Source organism: Budorcas taxicolor, chromosome 12 (assembly GCF_023091745.1).
Source record: "Budorcas taxicolor isolate Tak-1 chromosome 12, Takin1.1, whole genome shotgun sequence".
In the NCBI taxonomy this organism is placed as follows: Eukaryota; Metazoa; Chordata; class Mammalia; order Artiodactyla; family Bovidae; genus Budorcas; species Budorcas taxicolor.
Genome location: NC_068921.1, coordinates 28649647 through 28673600, shown reverse-complemented (window position 1 = coordinate 28673600; position 23954 = coordinate 28649647). Strand labels below are relative to the sequence as shown.

Sequence of the window (23954 nt, the reverse complement as noted above, 5' to 3'; positions counted from 1 at the left end):
AAATAAAGCATACATCCTACATGGTCTTATCCGTGGTCTCACACCAAATTAACTGATTCCAACCTGTTAAAATTTGATTTGGATTCATAAATTCAATATTAATATAAGAACTGTAGTAGAACTTTGTCTTAACACCTCACAAAACACTGAGACTGCTCCTCATAAAAGGAGCATGACTTTTCCTGGTTCCATGTCAGGACATCCTGGGATGCTTCATTCCTTGTACGCCCAAAACTTTGGAGCTGCCAACTGATAATACACATTTATAGGAATAATTTTTTTAAATTGCTTAATTATTCCTCTTAAAAATCGGTGTTTTATAAAGGCAGGCTTGTTTTATATACAGTGTTAGCTCAACAGCCAAACAGGTTTATCCCTGTTATCAAACAGGGACCTGTTTGATAAAGTGGTAGTTAAAACACAAGATGTGACTTGAAACAACGACACTGATTTTCCTCAGTAGCTTATATCGCTATTAAGATTTTAACATATTTCTAACAATGACACACCGCTAAAATAATGTGATAATTTCCCAAAGTGTCTACTTTGAAGGACAATATTTCCTCAGGTATAGACTTCCTGGTGTCTTCATCTTAAAGGAAAATCAGTATCATCATTACAGCCACACATCTCACATTTCTGGATACACAGATGATCAAAAGTAGCAATGGCATTAAAAAATTGTTCCTGCCTACTATTTCTCCACTTTTCCAACTTTCCTGATGGAGATGAATTTCCTGAAAAAATAGGCTGCTTCAGAGAAAGGGCTACTGAAGCTTTATATTAAAAACACTTCAGTTCATTAATGAGCCTGTGTGGTTGATTACGTTCTTGGTTATGTTCTCAGGTTTCAGTTTTGAATTAGTTCTTTCCCTAGAGAAAAGATTTTGTTTAATCAAATCGGCAGAATTCCCAGCATCAGACCATGCACATAGGATCACTTTAACAAATGCTTGTTGAAGAGGCATGTAACCACTTCTGCACAGAAACTCTCAGGCTTGACTATTTACACTGGAATTAGAGCTCTGACTACCACTGAACGGAGAATAAATACCAAAAATTGAAGTAAAAACTGATTTAGGAAAATTCAGAATGCCTATAAGAGAGGCCTCTAATACCCATGGTGACAACCACCCCTTCTGTTAAAGGAGCTCTCATTAGTGAAGCTGCCATGCGCCCTCCGGTTTGGGAACTCTGCGTAGGTGTTCCAGTACCCTGCACCGTTGGAAGGAGATGCATTATTCCTGTCCTGGTTTCTGTTCGCTCTGCTTGGTTTTTCTGCGTGCAGCACACTGTAAAAGGTAACATCATGTTCATACCGTTCTTTCATTCGGTGTATTTTCTCTCTTGGGACTCCATGAATGTTTCTTCTACATGGAAACAAAAATGCAAATGTTTAGTTAAGGCAGCATATCAAAATGAGTTATATTTTACAAGTATTTGTAGTTTACAAGTCCTGTATTATTACACAGATATGCACTCCCTATTCTCAGGATGGAACTCTGACAAAAGCAAAACATCATGTTAAGCAGTTATCGTTCAGCGTAACTGTTTTTCATGCGGCCCTGCACACCCCCAAACTACCCTGAGGCTAGCAAAGAGGTAAAACATCAAAAAATGCTCTGTTTCTGGAAATCTCAAGTCTGTGCTTCAAAACATAAGACAGCACCATGAGCTCTTCTTATGTGTTTGCCAATTTGTTATACATATATCAATAATCACTTATATCAGTCCTAGATACTTCTGCTGCTGCTGCTGCTGCTAAGTCGCTTCAATCGTGTCCGATTCTGTGCGACCCCATAGACGGAAGCCCACCAGGCTCCCCCGTCCCTGGGATTCTCCAGGCTAGATCCTTATTAAAACAACATTCTTCAGTTCTCATGGACATGAGAATCAATTAGGGATATAGTTTTGAAATGTAATTATCAGAGATTTCAACAAGAACGGGGTCCATGAACTAGGACTTCTAAAAATATTTATTTTTTATTTTTTTGGCTGTGGTGAGTCTTTGTTGCCACAGTACCGGGGCTTTCTCTAGTTGCGGGGCACAGGCCTCTCATTGCAGTGGCTTCTCTGTTGCAGAGCACGGGCTCTAGGTGTGTGGCTTCAGGAGTTGTGACATGTGGACTCAGTGGATACAGCTCCCAGACTCTAGTTGTGATGCACGTGCTTACTGCTCTGCAGCACATAGGATCCTCCTGGACCAGGGATCAAATCAGCATTCCTTGCATTGCAAGGCAGATTCTCAACCACTGGACCACCAGGGATGCCCCATGAACTAGGATTTTAACAATCACCTCAGCTGATTCTGACAGAGGTTTCCCTTGGGAAACACTATCTGCTTGTAACCATAAGATGAATTAGACTTATTCCTAAAAAGTAAATTCTGACCTCACTGGTTACTTTAAATCATTGACATTACCAAATAGCACAGATGGTGAATTATCAGAACCCATGCATTCAATCAACAAGTTAGTATTATTTGGACATTTATTGCTTTACAAACTAGAAGCGGCATCTAGACCATAAATGAACCACAGACTGTTCAATATCTGAAGGTCTTTGTTTAGCCTAAGTGCAAAAACACCACTCACAAGTGCAATCCCATGCAGAGGAAAGTGCTTTTAAATGTCCATTAATGAAGAAGCATTTTAGCAGAATGTTAAATATGTCCTTTTTGAGGACCAAGTCCAAGCCAAGACTTAGCATTTAGCATTATATTAGAAAACTGACCCCAAAGTAAAGTCTTTCACATTAATAATTCCAAAGTTATCAATTTCCAAGAATTACCATTTCTGGCCTGAAAACTACCATGTCCATTTCCAGCCTGAAAAGATTCTTTTGTTCGGTCTGAAATACCTGAAAATAGCAGGATACATAATGAGGAGCTAGAAAAACAAAGAAGTACCTTGCTAACTCTTGAACGTTGAATTTCCAGCGAGTGTCAGGTTCTCGGAATATAACTTCATAGTTATTTTCAAGTGCCTGATTTTTCAAAAGTACATAAAACATTGAAGACATGGTATGTATGTTTGGGAATGTTTATGCTGCCATTTAACATTTACTACAAATCTTTTCTAACATTCCTTTTGTTTAACCAGTAATTCAATGCCTTAATTTATGTTAACAAATACAGTTGGTACATATCCATACTTAGCCACTCTCAGATTATATTATGGTTCCCAATGATAAATTTTCAGTAATTCTACCTACTATGTTGGAAAATGACAAAAGTTCTTTGTTTGGAACCTTTAAAAAGATAGATCGTTGAACTTGTTTTAAATTCCCTGTCCACAGGAATGAGCAATGAACTCCAATGGTTTCCCACAGTCCTGTATATGTGATTATCATAGGTCCACTGTCACCAAGTGCCTTGGCTAGTCCTCACAGCTTGGTGTACAAAGTGACAGTACCAGAGGCACAGAGCTTGGGAAATAAAAATGATTTCCACATACTTCACATATTCTTCCCTCCAAAAAGTAGCTCTCCCATCCATGCCACATAGTTTGGCTCAATTCACCGTGCCATATTTCCTTGAGTTTAGAAAATGATTACCATTTCCACGGAAACATCAAATGTTCTTTGCATTAATTAACTGACTACTACTTATTTTATCTCAAACTGAACTTTCTGTTATGACTACTGTTTGTTGTGTTATAAAATACAGAATAAAATGGGCTAAGTAAGGGGATTTCCTCTTCATTCTTTAGATGGACACTTCTAATTTCAGAAGGATATCAAATATCATATGTGGAAAATATCTAGTTTCTGTGTCTTAGTAGTAGCTGTGGATGACTGGGAAAGATTGTGCATGTCTAGAAATTAGAAAATAAAAAGTAAAATGACTTCCCTTAAGCCACTCTCAGTTAAGCCCTGCCTCTTGGTTCTGAGCTGTGCCTTAATTAACCTGACTCTTCATATCCCTGTCCATTTTTTCCCTAAGTGGATGTTTGATCCATGAACTGAAGTAACCACAAAGTTGATGCTCATTCTGTCCTACATTCAGCAAAGTCCCACAGTCTGGGCCTAAGTAAAACTGATGAAAGTATCTAGACAAAAGCACACCTCTATGTGAGCTACTCTGCCCAAAATATTAAAAAAAGGCTTAAAAACAGGCTGCCATGAGTCCAGTTTTAGAGATTCACTTTAAAATTAGCCAAGTAGGGAGAATACTCAGCTGTGTTCTTCCTCTCCCTGTATGTTTGTGGATTTTTTCTCCTTATTACACGCAGTAAGGAATGAAAACATATTAGCACAAAAGATGAACTATGTCTGAAAAATAGATCAGACATACTTCGTAAATAAAGAAAAATGTACACATTGCTTCATTCATCTGACTGTTCTGACAGTAGACGGCTGAATTGTTACCTTTATATGTGCATTTATGTTTGTATTCTAGTATCTTAATAGGGTTACAGTGTTACTCCTGAATCTGTTTTTAAACTAAGAAATTCATTGCCCTGGAACTCCCATGCAGCAGCAGCACCACCACATAGTACTGAAGGCCCCAGAACTGTCCTATGAACATCATCTACAGCTCCACTGGAGGCATCACCTAGTCCAACACTTCTCAGCAGGTTTCAGCAGATGCTCCTACGTGTGCCTTCCCTTAGGAAAACAACCAAGACAGAAATGCTGTCAAGAATTCAGACCAAGGGCTACTTTTAAAATGTACCCTGAGGTAGTATTAGCATCTCAGCAAATTTCAGCCATTGAACAGCAGAGAAATGCTAAAATAAAACCTCTTTACCGGATTCCTGGGAGAACTACTATTAATGAATATGAGATCACAGAAGACCAAAAAAAGAAGAAAGAACAAATGTTTCAACTTTCTCACAAAATGTCCAGAACTGAAAATTCAGAATGATACTTCTTCCTACCATGACTGCATAGGGCTTCATTTCCCAGGCGTGGAGGTTGGTATTATCAATAATAATGGGGGATATGCCATTCCTCATTGCTTTTCTTGCTGCAACACAATGTTATATAACAGTGAACAACATGCAACAATCACAGAAGGGTGAGTGTACTCCATATTTTGTTATTTTTATTACAGGATGTCCTCATTACACAACTTTAATACTACCTATTTCAGAACCCATTATCAATAATTTTCTTTTTCCTGGAATCTAGGGAGATTACACACTGGCATTCTGTTTGAGAGGGAAAAATGGCAGAACTTTAGATTAAGCTCCTTCCACAATTTTTTTTCATTTTGCAGGAGCTACAATCTATGTGCACAAGAGGATTTCCCAGGAGCTTGGAAAGGAATCTGTCACCTCTTTTCTGGTTCCACTCATGAGCTTCCTCCAGGAAGTCAGGATTGAACTCATAGGCACCATCTTCCCTGAAGAAAAAATCATCCGTGCTGAAAATCAGGGCTCTGGGAAAGTCGTGTTGCAACTGTCTGGAGAGTGGGGGAAACAAGAGATTATTTTATGACTATGCATTTTCACACTATAAATCATTTCCTTCTATCGTTAACATTTAGCAGTTTATACTTGTGAGACCACCAGGTTCGAGTTGTTGAAATTCATTTTAAAAAGAGAGATTCTCTCTAGAAGTTATCACTCCTTCATAGGGGTAAGGAGAGGGCTGAGAGGGGACTGTGCATGTTGCCCAACTCTTTAACAAGTGCTGGTCACCACTGCACTGATTTCTGCAGCTACCAGAATTGATTCTAGATGAAACTCTGGAGGTTTCGCTGCAGAGGTGACAAGAGTGGGCACAGCCCTCACTGACATTCCTCCGAGATGCCCAAGTACCCCTGCTGCAGCCCCTTCCTGCACCCCCTTACCTGTCCTGGGTCCCCTCGCCTTGGAGCTCTGTTCTCCATAAGGACCCATGTGAGACACTGGTTCTTGCTGAGGTATGAAATGTAGATAAAAGTGATGTGTGTGCTACCCCTAACAGGTAACATTTTAACAGTGACCTAAACCAAATTCTAAAACCAGCAGAAGAAAAGATGCAGATCCAACATTCCCTAGGCTTTCCTAATCACTCTCTCTGAATATGAAAATATCACATACAGAAAAAAAAGGAAAAGCATCATGGAGTCCCCTCTTTAAAGCAGGAAAGGAAAAAAAAAAGCATATGAAGTTTTGTACATAATAACTTCAAAGAGAAGATATTTCCACATGAAATTCTTATTCAGACTTTTTTGGGGGAGAAGATGGCTATTGTGCTAGACAGTAGCAAAGTAAATCTCTGAGCCTCCTTTCCTCACCTGTAAAAACTGAGGAAAACAGCACCCATCTTGCTAAGTGAGGATGACTATCCAATAACCTGGGGAAGCACCTCACGCAGTGCCTGACACAATGAGCACACGGTTCTCTCCCTTCTCCCTGGGTTGCTCCCCAGCGTAATGCTAACTTCAAACAAATTCACCAGGCAGATACAATCCATAACAAAATGGCCTTGCTCAGAATAAAAAGATATTTAAAAGTTGGAGGGAGGACTTCCCTGGTGATCCAGTGGTTAAGAATCTACCAATGCAAGAGATGTGGGTTTGATTCCCGGTCCAGGAAAATTCCACATGCTGCCAAGTAACTAAGTCTGTGCACCACAACTGCTGAGCCAACATGCCTAGACCCCATGCTCTGCAACAAGAAGCCACTGCAATGAGAAGTCCATGCACTGCAGCTAGAGAGTAGCCCCTGATTGCCACAACTAGACAGAAGCCCACACAGCAACGAAGCCCCAGCACAGCCAAAAATAAGTAACACTTAAAAAAAAAAAAAAGGAAAAAAAATGTTGGAACATAACAAGAGCAGGAAATATAAAAAGAAAACAGAACTATTCAGCTCTGTTTGTTCTCCATCAAGAAGAATGCTCTTTAAGCAGGAAAAAGCATAAGGCAGTGAAACCACAGAAAACAGAGTAAAGCACCTAAGCTGCTTGAAACACTTAGGTTCAGTTCCTGATTCTTCCACTACCGTCATGTGGCCTCTCTTTCTAAGCTTCTGTGTGCTCCTGACTGAAAACTTGTATATCACAACCTATTAAACAGAGCTTCCAGTAAGGATGAAATGAGGTGAGGTACGCGAAAACATTTTTCAAGAGGTAAGGTACTTTACAAACACAAGGTACTGTTATTTTATTAATAATAGCAAATGAAGTCAGATTCTCCAACCAAAAGTGTTTACATGCCATCGTAGTAAAGTGCATTGGAGTGTGTACATACTAGGAGGGGTGGCAAAGAAAATGTGGCCATTTTAAATACACCACAGATACAGAAATGGACAAGAAAGGCAAGTATAAAGATCTGATAAAACGGATTTGCAGTTTCTTTGTAAATGTCTTTTGACTGTAAAGATACTCAAACTGAAAAGCTCAAATCAGATATCCAAATGTTAACCTCCAGGGCAAACAGTTATTATAAAGACACCTTAGAAGAAAATCTTAGGGCAACACTAACTGCACTTTCAGGTGTGCGTATTTTATATTTGTAAATGTGTTACAGTTTTTGAATTATTTTCATCATTATCTAAACATGAAAGCCTCATTCAGAGTTTAAATAATATTGTGTAACTTGTTTGCCTTATCTTTTGTGTACTAAGTTAAGCAACTCTGGATATTAGTTCCAGAACTTCTTAAATATCCCTTCTAAATCTGGCTTCATTTGTTTTCCTATTAAGTCTGCCACTTACAGCTTTGGTTTTGTCATTTTCAGAATGGAGTTTTTCTTTTCATAGACATAGCTTTATTTCCTCTTTATGGTTTATATTATCTACTAGAAGTTAATACTCTAATTTTTCATTAAAAAAAACTTTTTAAGACATGTGTTCAATTCACATTTTATTTGAATTCTATTCCCTTCTAGAAAGCAAAAAAGAGAATACAGCAGAGAAAGTATTGCCTTGTTTGCAAAATTCTGCCTTAGAGTAAAAGTTAAATTGTTCAGGACCACTATGAAGCTGAACCACCTGTTCATCATTTCCCAAGACACATGTGACCATAGCCCATACGGTCCTCCTAACAAACAGGCAGGCAAAAACAGGACCATTTTTCACCTTTACAACTCTAATGGAACTGGGGGACTGGAGAAGATGAGAGAGTGGACTTTTTGATCTTGCTGAATGATCGTTCCTTCAAAACTTGTTTTACCTTCACCTGAATGTTAAATCAGCACTGGCAGTCATGGTACATTTTGAATACTCAAGACTTAAAAGCTCTCCTAACTAAATGAAGAACTGATTCAATAGGCAATCCTGAGAGTCTCACACTTCAGTGGAAGCAATAAATACCATTCTGTCAGCTTCAGAAGTGACAAGCATAATGCCCCAGCTCTAGCTTTCTTTATGGTGGTCAGGAGTCTCATGCATTAGGGAAACTGAGAGAATGAAAAAAGGGAAAAAAAAAAGACAATTACATCCACATAATTTTCACCTCTGCAGTGGCCCCCAAACTCATCTGAAACTACTACTATGAGAGTAACTTAGGTTCTAATCTTGATTTCATAACATCACTCTTTTGTGTAATTCTTTTGTTTAATAATAGAGAACATTTGAATATATTTAGATATCTATTCAGAGAAAGCAATGGCAACCCACTCTAGTACTCTTGCCTGGAAAATCCCATGGGCAGAGGAGCCTGGTAGGCTACAGTCCATGGAGTCTCGAAGAGTCGGACACGACTGAGCGACTTGACTTTCACTTTTCACTTTCATGCATTGCAGAAGGAAATGGCAACCCACTCGTGTTCTTGCCTGGAGAATCCCAGGGACGGGGGAGCCTGGTGGGCTGCCGTCTATGGGATCGGACAGAGTCGGACACAACTGAAGCGACTTGGCAGCAGCAGCATCAGGTATCTATTAGTCACTCACCCACTCATTGACAAAGTCCAACATTAGTATGTAACTTTGAGTTGTACCCCTTATTATTGGAATTTTCCAACATGCAAAATAGACAGAATAACATAATCATTCCCCATGTACCCACAGTCCAGCTTTAACAATTATCATTATATGGCCAGTTTTGCTTCATCTGCTTCATACTTCATTTCACCAAATATCTTTTCAAATTTCCTGATTGTCTCATAAATATATTCCTACAATTGGTTTGTTTGAATCAAGAGCTAAACCAGATCCATGCTTTGTATTTGGTCCCATTCCTTAAGTCTCATTTAGTCCATAGTTTTCCCACTCCTTTTTATTTCCACCTAAACTTCCCTCCACAACCTTTTATATTTAGAAAATGTTCAAACCTATAGAAATAAGTTGAAAGAATACTATGAACATTCCTTACCCTCCATTATTAACATTTTTGTTAACAATGTTGTTAACGTCTTGCCTCATTTATTTTACTTCTCTCACGTGTATTTTTGATGTAGCATTTAAAAATAAGTTGCAGACATCATGATACTTTGTTCCTAAATGCTTTATCAAGTATCTTCTATAAATAAGAACATTATCCTAAATAATCACATCACAACTTAAAAATTGAATTATAAATTATAATTATATACTATACATAAATTATATACTAATTTATATTATAATTTTATATTACAGCTATTTATAATGCATGCATGCTCAGGTGCGTCCAACTCTTTCTGACCCCATGGATTGTGTAGCCCACCAGGCTCCTCTGTTCGTGGGATTTCCCCGGCAAGAACACTGGAGTGGGCAGCCATTCCGTTCAGCGGATCTTCCCGAGCCAGTGATCGAACCTGGATCTCCCGCACTGCAAGTGGATTCTTTACCTCTGAGCCACCAGGGAAGCCCTTAGCTATTTATAATAGCCAACGTTAATAGATTTTTTAATTTAAAATGTCATTCATGGTACCAATAATATCTTCACAGGTTCAAGTACAGCATTTAATTATTAACGTCTCTTCAGTGTCACTTAATCTAGAACTGTTCTCATGCCTTCTTTGGTTTCCCTTTAAAAAAAAAATTACTTTTAATTGAAGGATAATTGCTTTACAATATTGTGTTGGTTCCTGCCATACGTTGACATGAATCAGCCATAGGTATATACTTGTCCCCTCTCTCTTGAACCTCCCTCCCTGCTTTCCCTTTTTGAAGAGTCTAGTCACTTGGCTTGAGAATGCCCCATATTCTGTATTAGCCTGCTTATTTTCTCATAATTAGATCCAGATTAAACATGTTTGGAAGGAAAATACTGAGGTGATGTTTGAGTACCTGACTGCACGTGATGACCGTCTGTACCATCCTGCTAAGTTTATCACTTGGCTAACAGGTGGCATCAGCTAGTATGGCTTCCCTTGTGATACTACATCATGTTGGGGTGGGGAGGGTTGATGTAACGAGAGGCCCCGTGTACCATCCTATTCCGCAACAACCCTTCCCTCAATGAGCTTTATATTCATTGCTGATCACTGCCAAATGAGTTATTACACTGCGAAGAGCAGAATACTTATTTCATGTAATTTCTTCTGTATTTACTCGGTGGCATTGTCTAGTAAAGAAGAGCACTCTTTCCCTTTCCCCTTTTAATAATGCTTACCATCGTCATTCTTTACAATGCTCAAATTGTCCCAAACTTGCCCAGCAGGTGCCCCCTCAAGCTGGCTCCTGTGTCTTGGTCTACATCAGCCTTAAAAATATTACTTTTCCTTTCTAATTAGCAAAGTAACACATATTCAAGGCAAAATATTTTGGAAGAGAAAACTGCAAAACAGGAGAGGTTCCTATATTCCTCAACCTAAAAATAATTACTAGTATTTTGATTGTCTTTCCAGGAGATAGAATTTTTTTTCTCATCTGATATTTTGTTCCATAAAAACAGAAACATAATGCAGAGAATATCAACTTCTTTTCACCAAACTTATTTCCACAGCAACTATTTCCCACCTCATGAAGTATGATTCTATGCCATTATTTTTTTAATTCATTATTTTAATTGGAGGCTAATTACTTAACAATATTGTAGTGGGTTTTGCCATACAATGACATGAGTCAGCCATGGGTGTACATGTATCCCCTATTCTGAATCCCCCTCCAGCCTCCCTCCCTATCCCATCCCTCAGAGTCGTACCAGCCCTGAGCACCCTGTCTCATGCATTGAACCTGGACTGGCGAACTATTTCACATATGATAATATACATGTTTCAATGCTATTCTCTCAAATCATCCCACCCTCGCTTTCTCCCACAGAGTCCAAAAGTCTGTTCTTTATATCTGTAGGATCATCGTTACCATCTTTCTAAATTCAATATATATGTGTTAATATACTGTATTGGTGTTTTTCTTTCTGACTTACTCTGTATAATAGGCTTCAGTTTCATCCCCTCATTAGAACTGATTCAAATGTGTTCTTTTTAATAGCTGAGTAATATTCCATTGTGTATATGTACCACAGCTTTCTTATCCATTCGTCTGCCGAAGGACATCTAGGTTGCTTCCATGTCCTAGCTATTGTAAACAGTGGTGTGATGAATATTCGGGTACATGTGTCTCTTTCAATTCTGGTTTCCTCAGTGTGTATGCCCATCAGTGGGATTGCTGGGTCATATTAAGCCATTATTTTTGATGAGTTATTCATATGGATGAACCATAATTTACTTAACCAGTACTTTGTGGTCAGGTATTTAGTTTGTCCCCAACTTCTTTGATTCTCAGCAAGTTTAAGTATTTTTCCTTATGTGTGCTGCTCATTTACAGATATTCTTTTGTGAACTGCATTTTCATGTCCTGTGGTTGTTGATAAAACCTCCTTATTGGGAGGTTTATGGCTAAATGAATTTGTAAAATCTTTATTAAGTACCTCAATTTCTTTTTAATTTTGTTTATAATGAACTCTAACATACAAGTCTCAATTAATATAACTTTTTTTAGTCACATGAACTCATCTTTTATGTTCTACTTTCTGTCATTGATAATACATTTATAACAGTCTTTCCCAACCCAAGATTATGTAAATATTCATCTATGTTCTATTATATTTCACTCCTCAATCCATCTAAATTTCAGCTTTTATGTGGTTAAAACAGAATGAAAATGGATCCCTATCTCAAGCCACTCACAAGGTGCATGGGGATGACCCACAGAGATGTTATGGGGAGGGAGGTGGGAGGGGGGTTCATGTTTGGGAACACATGTAAGAATTAAAGATTTTAAAATTAAAAAAAATAAAATTTAAAAAAAAATAAATAAAAAGAAAAAAATGAAATGGATTAAAGACTTACATGTAAGACCTGAAGCATAAAACTCCTAGAAGAAAGCGTAGGGGAAAATCTCTTTGACACTGGTCTTGGCAATCAGTCTTCAGGTATTACATTAAAAAGCACAAGCCACAAAAGCAAAAAGTAGTAAAAGAGGCTACATCAAACTGAAAAGCTTCTACACAGCAAAAGAAACAATCAACAAAATAAAAAGGCAATCTACCAAATGACATCACCGACTCAAAGGACACGTGTTTGAGTAAGCTCGGGAGTTGGTTGGTGGACAGGGAAGCCTGATGTGCTGCATTCCATAGCGTTGCAAAGCATTGGACACAACTTAGTGGCTGAAGTGAACTTACCAAATGGAAGAAAATATTTCCAAATCATATATCTGATAAGGGATTAATAACAAAAATATGTAAATAACTCATACAACTCATTAGCAAAAAAAAAAAAAAATCCAATTTAAAAAAGACCAGAGGATCTGAATAGACATTTTTCCCAAGACATACAAATGGCACACAGGTACATAGAAAGGTGCTCAACAGTGCTAATCATGAAGGAAATGCAAATCAAAACCCCAATGAACTATCACCTCACACCTGTTAGAATGGCTATCATCAGCAAGACAAGAAATTAAAAGTGTTGATGAGGATGTGGCGAAAAGGGAACCCTTGTGCACAGCTAAAAGGAAAGTAAATTATTGCAGCCTCTGTGGAAAACAAAATGGAGGTTTCTCAACAAGTTAAAAATAGAACTACCATAAGATCCAGCGATCCCACTTTTGGTTTACACCCAAAGAAAATGAAAACAGGATCTTCAAATTATCGTATACTCCCCATGTTTATTAAAGCATTATTCACAATAGCCAAAATATGAAAACAAGTGTTTGTCAGTGGGCAAATGGATAAATGTGGTAAATATATGCAATGGGATATTTTTCAGCTAGGAAAAAGAAGGAAATCCTTCCATTTGTGACAACATCAATGAACTTTAAGGTCATTAAGTGAAATAAATCAGACAAAGACAAATGCTATAAGACCTCACTTATATGTGGAATCTAAAAAAGTCAAACTCATAGAAACAGAGTATAGTGATGGTTTCCAGGGGCCGAGGGTGTGGGAAATGTCGGTCAAAGGGTATAAACTTCCAAGTAAAAGATGACTAAGTTCTGGGGATCTAATGCACAGCACGGTGGTTACTGCTAATTCTGTATTATGCACCAGAAAGCTGCTGAGTAGATCTTAATATGTTCTCATCACAGAAAAGAAATGGTGATTATGTGACACAATGGAGGTGTTAGCCAAGACTACAGAGGTAACCATTTTTCAACACAGGAAGGTATCAAATCAACACACTATACAAGTTAAACTTACATAATGTGTCAGTTACACCTCAATAAAGCTGGAAATAAAAAAAAGACAAGTGACTGGCACACACGGATTAAAACCTAGGCTTCTGGCCTCAGAGCTTTACACTAAACAACTGTGACTGACTGCTATAAAATAAGCCACAGTTATCTTCTTTCTCTAGTGACAATGAGGTTGTCTGCAATTTTCTGTACCATAAACAAAATTTTCAGTGAACATCGCTGTGCCAATCTCCTTGTGAATATGTAGAACATCTCCTGAGGGTATATCCTCAAGTGGAATAGAAATGGAAACATTTTAGGTTTTTTTGAAACAGTAGAGCAGCTGTTATTTAAAATTTCCTTCTTTCAGAAAAATGAAAATTTTTTTTTCTGACAGAATATATGGTCCATGAAGGCAGGGATTTTTGTATTTTTTTGTTCAATGCTCTATTCTACATGAGACATAATAGATATTTGTTAAGCGTATGCTGTTGCTGCTGCTGCTAAGTCACTTTAGTCGTGTCCGACTCTGTGCGACCCCCATAGACAGCAGCCCACCAGGCTCCCCCGTCCCTGGGATTCTCCAGGCAAGAACACTGGAGCGGGTTGCCGTTTCCTTCTCCAATGAATGAAAGTGAAAAGTGAAAGTGAAGTTGCTCAGTCGTGTCCGACTCCTAGCAACCCCATGGAATGCAGCCCACCAGGCTCCTCCATCCATGGGATTTTCCAGGCAAGAGTACTGGAGTGGGGTGCCATTGCCTTCTCCAGGTAAGTGTATGACTGGTTCTTAAATATCAGGTTCTGTTGCCTTAATTATGCAAACTTTGTATAGGGTGAAAAGAATCTGTGAGAATTTCTATTTGCTCCTTATGTGTTGAGAATTTTACCAAAACCTCAGGTTTATCTCCAAAGGAGACTGGGAAAGAGCATTCTTCTTAGACTCCAGTATTTCCTCTAGATGTTATCGGAATCTTCCCCAATGACTTTAAGCTGGGAGACAGGAAACAGGTTCAGCAACTCAGCAACCTGAGGAGAATGGGGCGGGAGCCATAGCTGTAAAAATCTTGGGCCTGGTGTGGCTGATCTTCTTGGTGCTGCCAACTGCAACGCCAAGGCTGAGCCTTGCCCTTAGGCAGATGGAGCTCAGCCATCACCAGCTTCATGGACGTTGCCAAGCCACAGGGGGCTAAGGGCACTCCAGCGAATAGTTCCCAGGCCATCCTACTGCTCACTCTCGCCCTCACACTTCCGAAGCAGGGCATGCTTGTGAGATCCCAAACCAGACTCCCAGTTAGCCCTCATGTGCCAAAGTGGCTTCACTGCAGTTTCCAGCAGAAATTCCTTTCAGAGTCTTGCGTGTGAACAGCAACTTTCCAGAGAATTCAGCAATGCCACAGGTTTCTCCTGTGTTTAATGCTTTGCTGGTCAACTCAGCCATGCTTCGACGAGAAGGAATCACATAACAACATGTAGGTTCCTTACCCTGACAGTTGAAATACAGATAAACTAAGCTCTTTTTATAGGGTCTTGACAAGTTTTTTTCATTACACAATAGATTGAAATCAACCTCATTACACTTTGATCAGGTCACTCTCAGTAGCCTCTTCCTTTGGTGCAGAAGAAAAAGGTCTGATTAGAAATAAGGAGAATTTATCCACTATGACCTTGATCAAGATACATAACTTCTTGAAATAATGCCATTTGCAGCAATATAGACAGACCTAAAGATTATCCTACTAAACAAAGTCAGAAAGAGAAAGACAAATACCAAATGATATCATTTATATGTAGAATCTAAAATAACGATACAAATCAACATAATCTATTAAAAAAAACCAGATTCACAGATATACAGAACAGACTTGTGGTCATCAAAGGGGAAGGGGGACAGGAGGGAAGGAATGGGAGTTTGGAATTGGCAGAGGCAATTATGTGTAGGGAGGATAAACAACAAGGTCCTACACAGAGAACTATATTCAATATTCTGTGACAAGCCATAATGGAAAATAATGTGAAAAAGAAAATATACATATACATGAGTCACTTTGCTGTACAGAAAAAATTAACACAACATTGTAGATCAACTATACTTCAATAAAATTTTTTAAAAAGATGTATAACTTCTTAGTGTTTAGTGTTTTCAGCTTGGACTAGATGAACTCTGTGAGAACTTTCTGATCATTTCCTGAGATTTTTCTATAAAAATATACTTCCCCTTTTGTTTCCTTCTCTATTTCTACTGCTTCTCTAATCGTAACCACACCTATGACATTACATTGCCCCAATTCAGTAGGATTTTCTTCCCATACCCCAGTAGCTCAAGGACTATGATGGTGGTGATTCTCGTTGTTACCTTTCTAGTACATGACTGTGAACAGACACTGCACTGTGTTCTTACTCTCTGTGATCACAGGTAGCATATATAGTCCTCTTTCTTCCCAACCTTCAGAGAGAGGCACTGCAAGGACTCTCAGCACTGGGGAGAAGAGATTCAGGAACCACCTTAGGAAAAACATCACTAAAAATATAAAGTCAGTAGCTTCTCCAAGTAGACCTGAGTGGCTGAAAATCTGAGATGTCACCTGCCTGATGCTCTAATTTTCATACACACAGACCTGGAATACTACAAACTCTCTATTTTGACCTTGCTTTTACTTATGAGAGCCCTAGCCTCATAATTAAAAACACCATGGTCCACAGCACTGTGGAGTGAATATGCTCTGGGGTCTAATTACTCACTACTTAGTTAACCTAACTAATCCCCTCTTCCCACTGCTTCTTTTTTTTAAACTGCATTTGGTTTAAAGTGTACCTTCGTCCCCATCTCTGTTCTATCATTGCATCACATCAGGAAAGCATCCTTTCACCTCCTTGGACAGCTCTGGCGCCAAGAAATTTAAAAAAAAACATATTTCTCTTGATGAATCGTCCAGACATATGATTAAGGAGAAAAGACAGCTGTCAGTGAGCATCCTTTGAGCCTACTGAGTCCATATCACAAACCATTTTTGATGGTGCCAAAACAAACTAGCACATTGCAAAGGATGTGTGTCATAAAGCATGGTCCTCAGGCTTTGCTTGGACTCATACTTAAAGATTTAAAACGCACGAACTGACTTAAGGTTGAGAACTTTTAATTTTTCAAACAAGACTATTAAAAATAAAAAAAAAAAAGACTACCCTAAACTACTGCCATTTTAAAAGGACATTTTAGTCATATATTCATGTAAGGCAATATTATTGAGTCACAAAGTAATGAGATTCTGACACATGCTATAACATAGATGAACCCTGAAAACATTAAGCTAAGTGAAATAAGCCATACACAAAAGGAAAAATACCATATGATTCCCCTTTCATAAGGTATCTAGAGTAGTCAAATACAGAAACAGAAAACAGATCAGAGGTAGGTTACTAGCAGCTGAGGGGAAGGGAGAGGCACTGCTTAACGGGTACAGAGTTTCTGTTTGTGGCAATAAAAATTTTTTATAAAAGACAGTGGTGATGACAGCATATCATGTAATTAATAGCACTGAATCGGACACACTTAAAAACGGTTAAAATGTCCTCAAAGGGGGGACGTTACACACACATACACAGAAGAATGCACAGAAGTAAACAGAAGTCCACAGATGTTTTCATTGAAGTCAGAGGAAAGAACAGGTGCAGATCCAAATGAGTATATATCAGTTCAGCTGTGGAAACAAACAGTTCTGGATCACCTGCTGAGGGTAAAAAGGTCTTGGAATTGGAATTCTATTTCTTCTCTCAATCCTATACTTTTTTGCCCAGCTTTTTAACATTTTCCGTGGTCTGGCCCTGGGTACCTAACCAACACACTCAATATGAACAATTCACTGCAATCAAGCCCTGCTCCTCGTGAGCCTAGAACACTCAGGTCTTTCCCATTTCCATCTTCTTATGTATGATGCTAATCCTTTTCCTTGGCTTTCTGGTCTTCAGACATCCTCCTGGTCTTCAAGGCCAGCCTGAGAACCACCTTCACATGGAGGAGACTAACTCTTCCCTAATCATCCTATCCTCCTAATAGCCATCCTCAGTGACTCCACTGGCCTTGACCACCACCAGCACAGAAGAGGCTATTTCCCATGAGACTTTACTTACCCACAGCAGTGTGCTGGTTACTATCTTCCATTTGTTAGTCTTGTGTAGGCTCCTTCTCTCAATCTTATATTATATATACCTTACTGTGCTTAGTCACTTAGTCGTGTCCAGTTCTTTGAGACACCATGGGCTGCAGCCCACCAGGCTCCTCTGTCCATGGGGATTCACCAGGCAAGAATACTGGAGTGGGTTGCCAAGCTCTCCTCCAGGGGATCGTCCCAACCCTGGATTGAACCCAGGTCGCATTTCTGGCAGATTCTTTACCATCTGAGGTAATAGTCTTATCAGTACTTAGGAAATACTTCTGTTGTTGACTAGTGAATAATTAACAATAGTTGGTATTTATGTAGCCCACACATTCTACAGTGCTTTCACATTCATAATCACGGATGATTTTAATATAAATTTTATTGGAGGCTAATTACTTTACAATATTTTATTGGTTTTGCCATACATTGGCATGAATCTACCACGGGTATACATGTGTTCCCCATCCTGAACCTCCATCCCACCTTCCTCCTCATCCCATCCCTCTGGGTCATCCCAGTGCACCAGCCCCAAGCAACAGGATGATTGTTTATCACAGTATCTTAAATCCTCACAATAAACTAACTGAAGGAATAGTAGCTCCATTTTAATGAAAAAGAACCTGAGGTGTCCAATCAAATGATCTATACTAGTTCATAGGCTAATAAAATATAATAAAATAGTTCATAATTAAATAATTAATAGCCCTGAGTAATTAAAATCAGTCTCCTTACAGATTAAAAAAACTTCCTGGTACGTCCAAACCAAGAATAACCCTAGGGAAGCCCTTTATATAAAAAAGTACTTAGTTACTTGGTTATTTAATAAATGCTTCATCATAAGCCAAGTTATTGAATAAAACTACTTTCAGCTAGCTTACAAAGTTATTTTCACCTTTAAAAAGTTTACAAACTTTTTATGGAAAAAGTTGAGAAGAAATGAGAAAGTCAGGGGCAAAAGTCTGTATTCTATCCACTGCCTAAAAATCAACAACTATACTTATCTTTTTACACATTTCTTAAAACAGAAAATGGAATTTTTGTGTATATTAGAACATAGATGTCAAATGTACATCCATGTTTTCATTAATGACATGTGATTTATAAGCCAATCTTCTATTTTTGTACACTTAAGTTGGCTCACATTTTTTTCTAGGACATCAAAACTCTGTGCTGAACATCCCCCTAATCTCATGCACTTGTCCAGTTATTGCCTTAGGATGAATTCCTGGAAGTAGAGTTTACAGGCCAATGACAATCACCTATTTTTGAAATGCTCTTTAAATGAAATAGAGGTGATAAAACACATATAGCAGGGAAGCTAATTTTTTAGTACTCTGATGTACTTAAAAATTTTAACGCAGATATAAACTTCAACTGTTTTTTAACATGCCCATAGAATTTAAATAGATGTTTTCCACATTCCAGTCCCTGCAAAGTGTGAAAACATATAGATGAAAAGCACAGAAATCTAACATTGATTTGGGAGACCAGACAGAGCCTAATTTCAAAGGCATTTTTATTTTTTTAATCAAATGAGAAATGAAAGTTAAGTAGAAAAAGAGATGAACCCGCATTTGTAAAAACAGATCTCCTTCAATTTTTTTTAAGGTTTTATTTTCCTGATTCAAGAAATACATGCTCATTATAGAAAATTTGGAAAATACATAGAATAATAAAAATATTAATTTCCCAGAATCCAACAATACATAAGACAGCCTTACAATTTTTACTACTTTCTTACCTACGTGTATTTTTTTAAAACAATTTGCAATCCTCCTTCTCTCCCCACAAATGGCCTGTGACGTTCTGCATCCTCACTACAGGCCTCTCTCCTTGCTGAGCTGTGGCTTGTATCCTTGCCTGCTCTCCTGATTTCCATGTAAATACACAACCCATCCCAAAGCAGGGCCAAAGTTCTGTGTTCTCAGAATTGCCCATGTCCAGCCTATCAAGAGAACTCACAACGTCAGCTCCCAGCTGCCTCCTTCACTTCAGAGTCAGGCTTCTCCCCAGGAACACCATGAAGATGATCTCAGCTGGTCAACATCTTCAGCAGAAATGAATGCCTCTTAAAATGTATACAGCAGTTTAAGGTTTAACAAGTTCTCTCACACAGATGTAATCCTCACAGGAGTCCTCTGAAGTAGACGGAGCAGATTTCCCTGTTTAACAGGGAAGGAAACTGAGGAGTTGAGAGCATAGCTATTCCATGGCAGAGCTTGGATTTGAAACCATAAATTAGGACTTCCCTAGTGGTGCAGTAGTTAAGATTCTGCACTTCCAATGCAGAGGCACAGGCCCGATCCCTGTTCCAGGAACTAAGGTCCCATGAACCACTGGGTGTGGCCAAAAAAAAAGAAAAGCCATAAATTGACTCAAAGTTCAGGGCTCTTTACCTAGCCATTAGTAACAAAACACTTTTAAGTCTTACAATTAGAAATTAAGAGCTAGAAAGATCTTCAGTAAATCACATCTAACCTAATCTCTGTCTTACTATTCACTTATAAGGAAAGTAAAGAACAGTTGGTGACTGTCTTGTGACAATGAGGATCTAAAGGCACAATCTTCAGACTTCCAGGCCAGTGCTCATGGCAGCCATCCCTAGAGAGACATTCTTTAATAAGTCAGTCTCTTATCTGGTGTCTTCCGCTTAGCCAAAAGTCAAAGTGTAGATGTGAGAGCCAGAAGGGACCTTATGATCAACGAGACTAATGCACTAGCTTTGGAGATGAAGAAAGTGAGGCCCAAAACCAACCACTTCTGCTGTTCAATTCTGTGCACCCTGCACTCACCGTATTACTCCCCTCTGGGTAGCTCTAAACAAAATCTGGCCAAAGACGTTTATTCCCTCCTTGGACACAGTGTGTGAGAGGCCACAGATCAGCAAGGCCAAAGTAAAACTGAACAGGGTTTGACTGCAAGAAGTATCTGGTTGGTAACAGATGTACCCACCATGACTGTATCATAAAATAACCAAGTTCTGCCAGGTTCCAGGAAGGCTTCCCCATTCTCCACTCAGACAGAGAAAAGACCTATTAAAATGTGTGTGGTTCTTAGAAAGGGTACCAATGGCCATTTGGAAGTCACTTGAATCTGTGAAAACGTAGCAATAAGGTTTCGCTAAAGGCAAATCAGCCAGGAATCCTAATTAAAACTGGCAACACATCCCCAGGGCTGTCATCTTTCCCTGACCCTAAAGGACCAAGCCCTTCCTCCCACGTTCTTTGTGTACCATTCAAATCGGCTTCTGATTGTACGTTGCCACATGGATTCTTTTTCTAAGGTTCCACAGTTCCACGGCCAGCCCCCATGATTCTACAGCTAGCTAGCCTTATGTCTCTGGTGAGATGGAAAGCTCTTTGAGGGCCAGGGACCACTTCTACTGAACACATACTACTGCCAGACACTGCGCTTTTGCAGGATAAGATATGGCCCCCACCTCCAAGAAACTTACAGGATAAACAAAACCATGTGCAAAACTGAGCACAGCTGCAGAGGTGTAAACAGGAAGCGGAGGAGCCCAGAGTACGAGGATAACAGACTTGAGTCTTAAAGCGCTGTTGCAATCAGTTAGGGAAAGAGCAGAGGAGGGGCAAGCCAGGCAAAGGCAAACCAGGCAGGCGGGCCAGCGTCAGCAAAGCCAAGGAGAGAAACAGTTCAACGCTGCAGAGTGGTGGGAGTTGAGGCTGGAGCGGCAGGCCTAGCAAGGTGGCCAAGGTAACAAGCCCGTGTCATTCACGTTGACCCAGTACCGGGGCAGCTGACGCAATTCGCAGGTAAACTAATTTGGGCGCCTTGGGCACAGTTGAAAGGCTGTATCGGTGACGGCCTGCGAGGCCACGCGACCCCCTCCCAGGGGCACCTGTGCGCCTTCGCAGTCGCCAAAGCACACGCGGGTTTGCCTCCACCCGCCAGATATTCTACGCGATCGCGCGCCCTGGCCCGGCCCCGACCCCCGGCCCCCGAGCGTGTCCGCTCCGGTTTAAAACGCCTGTTGACGCACTGTGGCGAGTGCCTGCGCGCCAGCGGGCGGCCCGGAGGTCTTCTCTGCAGTCGCCATCCGGCTTTCCCGAAGAAGGCTGCCCTTGGGCCCCCGACCCCAGGCTGCGAGAGTCGGGGGGCGGCGGGGGGGGGGGAAGGCGTCCAGCCCCGCTGGCGGGGGGCGGGGGGCGGGGGAGGGTGGTTCGCGCTGGGGGCCGGTGCCATGGGGGCTCGCACCAGGCGCGGTGCCGATCACCGTCCTCCCGCGCGGGCGCAGCCTGGGAACCCACGGCACGGGCCCCCGCGTCTCAGGCCCGCGGCCCGGCCGGGAACCGGGTGGCCCGGCTTCCCCTTGGCAGGCGCGGGCTGGACCGGAGCCCGACGGGGACTCGGCGCGCGGCGCATCATTACCTGGCCAGTGTAGTTTTCCCCGAGCCCGGGAGGCCTCGCAGGAGGTAGAGGTGTTTCCGAAAGCTGTGGCGGCGCGGAGGTGTCCCACGCGGGGGCGGCGGGGCTGGCGGCCGAGGCGGCGGCGGCTGCTGCTGCCGGAGGCTCAGCCTCCCAAAGGATTCAAGAAAACTCTCCTCCATGGGGTGGGGGCTGGCGGCGAGAGCCCTGCGTTCCCTTTCCTGAAGTCACGGTCTTGGCCAAAGCTGTTGTTTTTGTGGCTCTCCGGCCATGTGATAGATGGAGGGGCGGGCGCTCGCAGGCCAGCCCCTCCTTCCCACCCGCCCGAACCGCGCTGCGTGGGAGGGGTCGTCCCTACCTGGAAAGCCGGGGACGCTGGGAGACTGACAGCCGGGAAAACCTCGGCGACCGACCTCCACTCCCCTCCACCGCCCACCCTCACCTCCAGCCCAGCCCGTGGCTCCCTGCGCCTGTCGCCCTGGGCCCACCGAACGGGACACTGGTCACTTCCCCGGGGCTGCCCGCGTGGAAGGCAGGCCTTCTGCAAAAGCCCTACCCCATCCCACCGCCCACTAGGCCTTGAAAGTGAAATAATTTTAGTTGACGAAGAGAACGTGAACAGCATTTTGAACAGTAACAGTAAAAACCAGTTTTCCCCAGTTTGTGAGCACCAATATCTGGCTGGTGTCCCAATGGCTAATGCCACTCTCCCAGGACCTGTATAAGTCCCACCCCACTCCCCTTTTTTTAATTCTTATCAGCCTGCCAAAAATATTTTTAGAAAGCTTTGTTGCTCCTACATAACTTTAGAAATCTCTTCTTCAAAACAAGGCACCCCTTAAAACTCAGATAGATTTATGAACAGTAGTATAAACTAGGCCCTCTGAGAAAGAAGGGTTACTGCCCAGGTACACACTTTGTTGCCTGAAAAGACGTGGTCTCCCCAGAAACTATTTCAGCTCCCCAGGGAAAGGAGCAGTCTACTGACACTAGAGAGAAGCATCCAGAATTCAGTTCTAAGTTCTGGGACTGGTGAGCGCCAGTTGGTTGATCACCACAGTACTTTCCAATATTTCACACTCAAGAGTGTGATAGAAAGATCCTACTTTCTGAACTAAAATCCAAGAAGCGTGGACTGAAAGAGACAATATGGAAAATTAACATCATCCTGGAAAAACCCAAGATATATGGTGGCTTGGGCTGTAATAACCATTGTAGAGCAAATACATTTTGTTTTTGGCAGCTAAGGTATGAAAATTTTGAAAAGGAACTGTGAAGAAAAGCAATTTACATTCTAAACCAAAACCCAGGAATTGCACAGTGAGCTCTGGAAGGCACTCTCCAAGTAGGGAGGGGCTCTATGCTCAGAATTTCACCTTCCTCTTGGGGTTCTACTAGGGAGGGGCAGGGGAGGACAGGGAGGTGAGCTACTCTCTCTTAACATTTCCCTTCCCAGCACCAGAGCAAGGATTTTTGGCACTGCTGAGAAACACTGAAATTTCAAAAGCTTCTCTAAATATTAGGGGAAAACCATAAGGAACAGAGACTATAAATGAATCATAAAAATAGTGATGCTTATCATGTATGTATCCTATCATACTTCTATGTATCCTAGTATACTTCTTACAAGAACTTTTTGCCCAGCCTCAAATACTACCTTTTCCATTCTAGATTTCTGTTCTCTAATACAGGAGTCACAAGCCACATGTGAAATATGACTGGTCCAAGTAAGATTGGGGCATCCCTGGTAGCTCAGCTGGTAAAGAATCCACCTGCAATGCAGGAGATCTGGGTTCCATCCCTGGGTTGGGAAGAGCCCCTGGCGAAGGGAACAGCTACCCACTCCAGTATTCTGGCCTGGAGAAGTCCGTGGACTGTATAGTCCATGGAGTCGCAAATTGGACACAACTGAATGACTTTCACTTTCACTTTTC

General features: G+C 40.9%; 1 protein-coding gene across 1 annotated transcript; it reads right to left on the bottom strand.

Annotated features, from left to right (window-relative positions):
• Positions 1-22246, bottom strand: N4BP2L1 (NEDD4 binding protein 2 like 1). The gene is made up of 5 exons (XM_052650062.1): positions 22024-22246; positions 5280-5407; positions 4881-4969; positions 2909-2985; positions 1-1370 (listed from the first exon to the last, which is right to left on the bottom strand). Exons 1-5 carry the CDS (start codon positions 22200-22202, stop codon positions 1112-1114), a joined length of 732 nt encoding a protein of 243 aa, XP_052506022.1. The 5' UTR covers positions 22203-22246; the 3' UTR covers positions 1-1111.
• Positions 22247-23954: the final 1708 nt, after the last annotated feature.